At 33.7% G+C, this 9,732-nt stretch overlaps 1 protein-coding gene across 1 annotated transcript; it reads right to left on the minus strand.

Moving 5' to 3' along the window:
• Window positions 1-1,533: 1,533 nt before the first annotated feature.
• On the minus strand, window positions 1,534-8,931 carry LOC143625751 (uncharacterized). Its single transcript, XM_077096005.1, has 33 exons — window positions 8,726-8,931; window positions 8,301-8,362; window positions 8,116-8,208; window positions 7,868-8,039; window positions 7,654-7,769; window positions 7,399-7,485; window positions 7,179-7,295; window positions 7,026-7,089; window positions 6,795-6,937; window positions 6,671-6,718; window positions 6,522-6,590; window positions 6,351-6,426; window positions 6,127-6,257; window positions 5,969-6,028; window positions 5,825-5,894; window positions 5,685-5,749; window positions 5,534-5,595; window positions 5,327-5,450; window positions 5,186-5,243; window positions 4,986-5,098; window positions 4,841-4,918; window positions 4,695-4,757; window positions 4,502-4,597; window positions 4,305-4,414; window positions 3,529-3,718; window positions 3,317-3,431; window positions 3,130-3,242; window positions 2,969-3,046; window positions 2,407-2,472; window positions 2,199-2,330; window positions 2,056-2,112; window positions 1,885-1,965; window positions 1,534-1,793 (listed from the first exon to the last, which is right to left on the minus strand). The coding sequence occupies exons 1-33, from the start codon at window positions 8,847-8,849 to the stop codon at window positions 1,743-1,745; spliced, it is 3,084 nt and encodes a 1,027-aa protein (XP_076952120.1). The 5' UTR covers window positions 8,850-8,931; the 3' UTR covers window positions 1,534-1,742.
• Between the last annotated feature and the right edge of the window lie 801 nt (window positions 8,932-9,732).

A 9,732-nucleotide genomic window follows, 5' to 3' on the forward strand; every position in this document is an offset into this window, starting at 1 on the left:
CATAAGTTCAAAATATATAGGGTCGAGATAAGAAACTTAAATATCCCGTCTGGCAAGACAACTTTTTAATATTAAGATTTTGTGAAGAATATGGATGGGTACCTCAATATTTTCAAACATATGATCTCCTTAGTTCAAATTTTTCAAGTAAGTGTTTTGAAAGACAAAATGAAATGACACATTTTTCCATGTCTTTAAAATTTGTAGGATTAGATAAGAAACTTAAATAATTCGTCTGACAAGAAAGTTTTGGAAAATAAATTTTAGTTCAAAAATATGGACGGGTCCCTCAATATTTATAAATTTATGGTCTTCTTGGTACAAATTCACCCTAAATGCATCTTGAAAGACTGAATTTGAAGGCATATTTTCCCATGTTTTTGGAAGTTGTGGGGACCCGTTAGGAAACATTAAAAGACCGTCGGAAAAGACTGTTTAATTTCAAGAACTTTTAATAGAAAATATGGACTGGTCCCCCAATATTTTTAAAAAACTCATCGGATTTTGACACTTGTCTAAATTTTATTGGCCGGAGGATTTTTTCAGATCTCGTCTCCTCAGTTCAAATTTAATGAGCTATTTTGGGAATATATTAAAATTTAGGGCTATTTTTTAGTCTCTCTCTGAAAAAAGGCTATTTTGAGAATTTCTTAATAATTGCATACTTGGTGTTTTCAGTTTAATGGAGAGATTAGCATGGTAACCTAACCTAACCAGTGTCATTAGATTACTCCCTTTGATAACCTAACCCAACTTAACTCACTTCTATTAAGAAAAAAAGGAAAACTAATTTATTTCTATTTCACATTTTCACCTACGTACACAACTCCCAACACTAACTTTTCACACAAATTAACAATCCAGTCCAAACTAACTTTATTTATTAATTATAATTGTAGATTATTTTACAAAATTAAGAACAAAAATTTGTTACGGATTATCAATGGCAGAAAGTACGAAATTAAAAAAGATTAGAAATAGAGAATGAGACGTGAATTTAAAAATATGTTAATACTAGTATACACCATAAACAAAGAAAATAGAATAAAATTTGATTTTTTTTTATATTTATAACGTAGATAACATTAGATTTTAAAGATGATTAATTTTATTTTAAAGTATATATGACTATCCAATAGATACATGTCATGTGTATTAAAGAAGTTATACAACTGTGGTGGATGATATGACCTTAGTTGGGGTGATCAAGAATCTTGTGGACTGAATCTTGAGGTTTACATTGTTATATTTTTAAATTAGAATCTTGTGATTTACGTGATTGAGTTTTTATTGTTTTTCTTAGCAGGCATAACATGATGCCGACCCTGATATATTTCATTTCGTGTATTTTATGTTGGATTACGATTTTATAAATATTTTATATGATTGATTGCCATATTTTCGTAGATCATAATATAGAAATAATTAGCTTGAACTTTCAAAAAATAAAACATAATTATAATACATAAACCAAAAACAGACCGATTACTATCATATGCAACTTCATACAGGTGCACAATCTTGACAAACTAAAACTCTTTTGATTGCACTTATATGTTCAACAAGACAGTAATAAAACATTTGCTTACAAAAACTATCAATCACAAGACAAAAAAAAATATTTAAATAGAAATAGACACGAAAACCGCAATGTACAAACTCAGATGTTAATTTATACCACCAAAACATGAAATACACAGCAGATAAAATTTCCTCACTTCATGGTACAACAATGATGAATATTACAGTTTCAACACCATTTGTACAGCTTTTTTCTGAGACTGTGTCAAACTCTACAAAAAACGCACAATTAACAAGTTCCGTCAATATAAATAAGTTAAAAAAAATACTATTTAAATAAATAAATAAATTCATTCATGAAACCTGGCAAAGATGATCAAAAAGAGGCCCGTCTCCCTGAGAGAACTCCCGAAAGAAGTTGGTGAGATAATTTGCCAGATTAATCTGATAAACGAAAAAACAAACGTTTAGCATAATAACCAAAAATATTATGATCAAATTTTATGGAAATAATAATCTTTCAAAAAAGTAAACCTCATTGAGAGGGTCAGCAGCACTAAGTAGGTCATCATCATAACCATCATCTTCATCCTACAGAAAAATAGTAATAATGAAATTACATGATAATAATATAATATTGTAATACATTCGTGTTTGGTTTCTCTTATGTTGCGGACCTCGTTAAAAGCTTTTGCGAGGGCATCTAGATAACCGTTTGACGGTCGACTGAATGAGGTGTTACCGGATGAATAAAGCAAATCTTGCTCTATATCTGCATCTCCGGCTTCCACTTCTTCCCAATCACTATCCTGCATTATGAAATATATTATATATATAATTATATTAATTACGATAGCAGTATTTTTAGCATAGAAGATGTGATACCTGATCGTCATCCTCTAAAACCTGTTCTTGAATCTCAAGCAAAACATCAGCCAGTGTAGCAAGAATCTGTGTTTCCCACATAGAAATAATATGTTTATTAGATTCCATTATCACGCACACACATTCACATATACATATACATATAGGGTGAGAATCAATACAGAAAACTGGATTATTGCGAGAACAGCGAAAAAAAACCTACATTTAATTTTTTGATCAATGGTTCTTTTTTTAGTTTTAAGATTTTGTACTTCATGCATACAAATGTATATGATCTTTATGTACATAAAAGAGCATCAAATTAATTTCTTCACATGTTCTTTAATATTTTATTGCTTACCTAACCATGTGTAGGCTACTATGCTATATGCATAAACAGCATTTGTTCCTTTTTTTTTCTTTTAAAATTAAGGAAACACATCAAACAGTCGATTTCTATGTATTTAAATAATTCATTTAGCTTTGCATGTTCCCACAGTATTACCCTATGTATATAAACACACACACACACGCACAATATCACCCGATGTGTGTGTGTGTTTGTTAGTAAATGAGTAAAAACCTTTGCAGGAAGTGGCATCAATGTCCACTGGTCGGGAGCAACTTTGGACTTGGAACGAGTGGTAATCCCAGCAGACGACTTCACAAAACAAAAACAAATAAATGACTTGAATTCAATTATTTAACAGATGTTTAACATCTTGTAAAACAATAACTAACAACCTTAATCAAATGTCCTTGAACATTAATGATTCCAAATTCAATATGCCTGGTTGATAATAATAAAGCCAAAGCCGTGGTCGTAACTTTAATCTGGTAAGCCCCCTGAATTTCCCCTGCACTTAATAACAGTTATGTTAGGTTTTACAACAACACAATAATAATATACACAACTTTTTAATATACTTGCCTTGCTGCTTGGTCCATTCTGACATAACATAATGTAACGAATTAGGGTGACCTTCAGCAGGGATGGTAATCAGCAAACTGATAAATTGTTCAACGTGCGGTGAACTCATGTGAACCTGTGCCATAATTAAACAAGCATCACAAATAATCATATATAAAAACACAACTTCAGGTTGTGTCATACTATGATCATAATAATAATTATTATTATACCAGTCTTGCAAAAATAAGAAGTAGGGAGCTTCGTAATCCAGCAATTTGGCAGGATTGCATTCGCCTAACGAGAGCAGCAACAAGATCTCTAATATGTTGTGCCATTTGAGATGACAAATGTAGAATAAGTTGCAAAATATAGTTCCCGACAAAAAGCGATCCCGAGCTATCTAAATCAGGGTCAAGAAGCCTACCAAAATAGTCGAATTGTCACATTTCTCAAACAAATATACAAAATAGTTAGTTTTCTTTTAATATGGGTGTCAGTCATGACGCATTTTTAAAAAATGGGTAGATTTGGGCAAAAATAATTTGTAAATGGGTTCATTTGGGTCCCTTCAAATTAGTCAACGGGTCAAATTGGGTCTATTTAAATTAATCAACAGGTCAAATTGGGTCTATTTAAATTAGTCAACGGGTTAAAACGGACATGTATAATAAACATGTTAATTTTAAGAGTCCAAATGGGTTAGTACCATCAATGGCCATTGTTTGTCTCCAAGGTCGCCACTAGCCACCGTAAAAAATATAGCAGGTGAACATATTTTGTTTTTTTTTTTGTAAACCACTCAATTCAACCCAACATCATTTTGGCACAGTCCGTTTTGACCTGAACCAAACTAATATTCTTTTAAAACGGCCTGTTTGACCTGAACAAACTTTGCTCTGAGCGCGTATCGACCCGAACCCGTTTTGACCTGTCACCCAAACCCACCCGACCTGCCAAGTTTGCCAGGCTTATCTTTTAAAACAGTTGCTTCAAAAACAAAAGATACCTTGAAGCTACATCAAGTAAACATCTCATTGTAAAACCAGAATCACCACACCACGTGAGTAATTGTTGATTTCCACCAGAGACAAGAGCAGCGAGACATTGAGTTGCATTCTGGTTCAACAAAAAAAATGAGAAGGTTATAAAAGAAAGTAAAAAATGTTTTATAAAAAGATGGAAAGTTTTGAAAAAAATAAAAACCTGCATTTCACCATGGTCATCACTCTGAAGGACTATACGTACAACCGGATCGAAACAAACTTCATAAACTGCTTTTACCACATCTATAGGTGCATTCTGATATATCACGTTGAGAACCAATAAGTTAAATAAACAATAAAATATTAAAACAAAAGAGTGGTGAAAATGAATTTAAATTAATTTTATAGCTTGCCTTGAGTAACATAGTCAAAAGGTCCAATGAACCAGCAACTAAACCATCAGGCTGCTGTTGAGGCTGAGAAAACAACTCATTTTATGTAAGTAAAGCAATTTACTAATAAAAACTAATCTAGTATTTTATTGTTTGAATAAACTTACTTTGTTGAGGATGGGCCCCACGTATGGCAACACACGTGAAACAAGAGGATGAACACATCCAGGAGCATTTTTAATTGCCTATTATGAAATAGGATTGTTAATAACAAAACTAGATGACAAGTCTCACTTCATTTAACAAAATTACCTCAAGAACCTCAAGTGCATCAATGCTTATGAATGGGTCCGAAACATGCAAAGCCCACATGTTAAGTATAATTGGAGAAATTACAGGCTCTATCGACAGTGCAGCATCATGACCTACAGCATGAAAATAAGATTTTCTAAAAAATTATAAAATAAAATAAAATCCACTCGGCTTCTATATAATAATACCAAACTACCAACCTGCCCTCACAGCTGCTTGCAGTGTTTCAAGGACAAGATGCATTGTTTCATCAGATGCCTGCAGAATATTCCACATTTAAAAAACAAAAATACCATTATTGTTATTGTTGTTATTAATATTATTATTACTACTACTAGTACCTGTTTCAGAAGTTCTGTAAGGGATGAAAACAGAGCCAATATATGAGGTTGTGGTATTCCTCTATTTGTGTCGGGTAAGAGTTGAGAAAGTGCTTGACACGCACCGACTTTTACAGGCGCAGGCCTATAAAGATTTAAAATTGAACAATCCTTGTAATTGAACACTAATAAAAAGGTACTTAGTAATTTGCCAACATAGGAGCTTACACATCCATGCCGATTGCCTGAATAGCAGCATAGAGGAAATGATCAATAACGACAGGATTGATCTGCAACATAAAATAAGTATAAATGTGAATAATGTCATCAAGAACATGAAATAATATATATTGATGATATGAAGAACGTTTATAGTTACCACTGATGAGAATTTAGCAACTGATGAAAACATACGAGCATACAGAAATGGGAATTCATGTACGCCTGCATAGCAAATACAAAATAGTTAAAATGTCAATAATATGAAAGAAATTAAAACATAATTAATCAAGATTATACCTGCTGCCATGTCTTCAGTCAAAGTTTGCTCCAATAAGCTCCCCAATGTGACTTCAGATGGCCCAGAAACCTGATTATAAATTTAACAAAATAGCACAAATTATACATGAAAAACTCAGATTATTAATAGCAATTAATCTATACCTCAACTTCAAGTAATTGTTCTGACACAGAAGACAAAGAAAAAAGAGCAGCCTCCCTCATCTGACATAATTTTATAATCCAATAAAGATCAAGATGTTTAGAAAATAGAAAGGTGGTTAATAAGATTATAGAAAAAAGTATAAATTACTGAGGCATACCCTCCACCAAACAGCAGAGCCTTTACCCCTCTCCAGCTGAGACTCGTCTAATCTTCGTTTAGCAGCATTTAATATAGCATAAACACCCTCGATCCCACAAGAAATTACAATTTCCTCCAACAAAAGAGAACCTATGAAAATAATGACATATATAAAATATGTGCTTTACAGTAGTAACTCAAACTAATGAAGAAAAATAGATGGCAAATAACTGAATCAAATACCAGAAACACGACAACTATAAGTACTATCATCTTCATCAGAAACATACTGTTTAGCATCCATTGACCATGCATGGACCTGGTTCAATATACTTGGATATGTTAATAAATTTAAATAACTATCAACATGGTATCATTAACTAATAGTATCAGATGAGATATTAAGTAAGCTACCTGTTGTTCAGTCATCTGCATAAATGCAATTGAATAGTAGACAAGATCTTGGACGCTATTTCCAAAAGCCTAAAAAAACAACTTTTTGCAAATGAACATCTAACATGATCACATTCAAATTTTGCAAAAAGTAAATTTTGAGAACTTACCTTCACAAACTTTTTACTACCAACAATTGTTAATAGAAACTCAAACAACTGCAGAACCAAAAAGAGGACAAAAAGGTTATATTACATCACAAAGGGTATAAGTGTAAATAAAGAAACTTCATACTTGAATTATGAAGGACTCGAGGCTTGTCTCAGAGCCATCAGAATCATATCTTCCCTCATATGCATCTTCAAGTCCCTCAATGGAAGATCGTTCATATACACTGAGAGAGGACACAAATGTTTGCCACAATGGAACCAAAACCTCTGAAAAACATATTTCTGTTCAGTATTATGATAATACTATTATCATTTATAAACAAGAAGCGAAGTCAAACCAAAATGACAAACTTACCCATGAACTGACTTTCTGCCAGGCTTGGGAAGTTTTGAACAAATTGACTCAAGCATTTTAAAGCCTGAATATGAATAGAGAATAACAAGTGACTGCATATTCAAGTAGAATATATGAAAAGATTGATATATTTAGACAGAAATTATAAAATACCTCCATTCTGATGCTCCAATCATCTGGATCTTCAGATTGTACAGGATTTTTAAGAATAGATGAGAATTCAACCATCCAGGAATGGACTAGTGGTAACATCAGTGCACTTGTTTCTGTCTAAAAAGCAAATACAAGAATTCTATTATGTTCATGATTTCATCACAGAAACCAAATGAAAGGTCAATTTGACAATCCAAGATTGTAAAGGAACAAAAAGTACCTTGTACACACCACTCATAACTCCCACCATAGATGTACAAGAATGGACTATAGAAAGAGCTTTTGTGCGTAACGGTTTGTCATAAATCTGTAACTAATAAGTCCCAAATTAATGAAAATGTTGACCATATATACAGCCTATAATACAGAAATGAGTCTTCTATTGCAACCATTGTGCATTCATAGTGATTGTACATTTACAAACAGGGAAAAAAAAAGATAAATCATATAATAATAAAATGACAATAGACTTGACCTGAGGTGATGAAACAATAGTATGCAAGCACGGGAACAAAACTGGTATTATTCTCGGAACTAGTTGATCATCCAAATCAGCACAAACGAGAGCCAAACATCTAAGAGCCCCGTTCACTGGACATTTTGTAACATTGTAACAATTGCATCAGGCGTGTAACACAAAGAAGATAAGATAAGTTCAATATGAAGCATCAAGTAAATATTTACGATACCTGCATTTGTATTACTTTGATCATTGATTAACTTCATTAAAAACGAGAGTAAATCCGGCCATTCATCTGGCCAATCATGGCGTGCAACTGATGCAACAGCCATACTAATAGCCGTGCAGATTTTTCTATGAGGATCATCCAGTGAGAGCAATAGAAGACCACGTATAACCGCCTGATAACGAGAAAAAGCTTGTAACAAACTAGATGCAATTCAACTTCATCTGCAAATAATGAAAAAAAAAGTTCACCTTTTCCTCATTTGAAACAACCGGATGTTCAAAACCATCTTCATCTTCCTGCCAATGTTTCTTGACAAACTGTTTTAGAAGAACCGCAGCTAGGTAAAAGAGAGTCAAATCTCACAAGAGTAACAATATGAAAAGAATAACAAAAGGTGTATAAACAGCACTGTCTAGTATTTGCAAAAGGATATTTGGCGAGATCCTAGTGGAAGATCTCTGTTAGCAGCAATCTTAGCTAAAGCACTTCCAAAACCTAATAAGATTTACAGTAACAGTCACTATTAATAATAATAATAATAAAGAGAACAAAAGGCAAATTATGAAAATCCGTGCAGCTATTTTAAGTGTGAAGAATATAATCATTTCCACTTTTCTAAATTGATGCTGTCCCCAAATCCACTAAACATATCACTTTCAAAAAGAAAAGCATGCTGAACTGCTTCAATTAGCTCCTAATACTCATCTAAATTACTTAAATACGTTTAATTATTGTCAAAATCAACCAATTGAATGAGCAGAAGTTGCATATATTTGAAATTTATGAAGATTTGCAGGTGTAATTAGAAATTGAGAGAGTAAATGAAAGGAATTAGAGAAATTAGGTTTTGGTATATACCAGGTTGAAGCGAGGCTTGATTGAGAGAGGCTTCAGCGAAGGAACGAGCTTGTTGATTAGTGTCGAGAGTAGCATTGAGTGAATTAATCAGCCACTGCTGATCTTGATCGATCAAGTTCGCCATAATTAACCAGTTCAGGTATGTGTTCTGTGTGCGTATGTTTCCCGCTCTTTATGAGAATGAATTTGGGGAATTGGGAGAGAGAGAATATCTATATATATATATATATATGGGGGGTTGAGTGAGTGGTCTAATTCTAGGGTTTTATAAAAGCTAAACTAAACTAAACTACTATTAAAGTCGGGTCGGGTCGGGTCGGGTCGGGTCGGGTTGGTTTAATCATTATGTTGGATCGGGTGAATTATTATGTCGGGTCGGGGTGAGTCACCAATGATTATTGATTATGTTCTAAAATCCTCCATCTATTTTATTTTAGAGTAAGTATAAAATGGTCCTATATAAGTCTTGTTAACAAACATTGGTCTTAACCTTAAGCTTGGGACTCGACTCAAACGTTTATTAGACTCTTTGGTACAAACTTCATTTATTTTTGTTTGTTTGTGAAGAGGTATGCACCCGCCTCAACAACGAGCGAGGCGGGTCAACCCACAAGATATAGACAAGAGGCTTGAAATCAAGACATTATGAAGGCACAAAGCCAAAACCTATGCGCATGGCGCATATCACATATGCTCACGCATATCGCATATGCTCATGCATCACATGCTCAGGCATCATATGCCCAGGCACCACAGATGCTCAGGCATCACATATGCTCACGCATCACATATGCTCACGCATCACATATGCTCACGCATATCATATATGCGCGTGGCGCATCAGCGCGTGGCGCATATCACATGCTCGTGCATACCACATCTGCGCATGAAACATCTGCGCGTGAGAATAAAAAGAAGACCTCGCGCATCCTCAGGATTGGCGCATATCACACATGCACATAATCAACCTCGTCCTTATCCAAATCAGGATTAGGGCAACCTTGATT

The sequence above is a fragment of the Bidens hawaiensis genome, unplaced genomic scaffold (assembly GCF_021521415.1).
Source record: "Bidens hawaiensis isolate Kalapana, Puna unplaced genomic scaffold, B.hawaiensis_p1.1 tig00004234_1, whole genome shotgun sequence".
NCBI classification, from domain to species: domain Eukaryota; kingdom Viridiplantae; phylum Streptophyta; class Magnoliopsida; order Asterales; family Asteraceae; genus Bidens; species Bidens hawaiensis.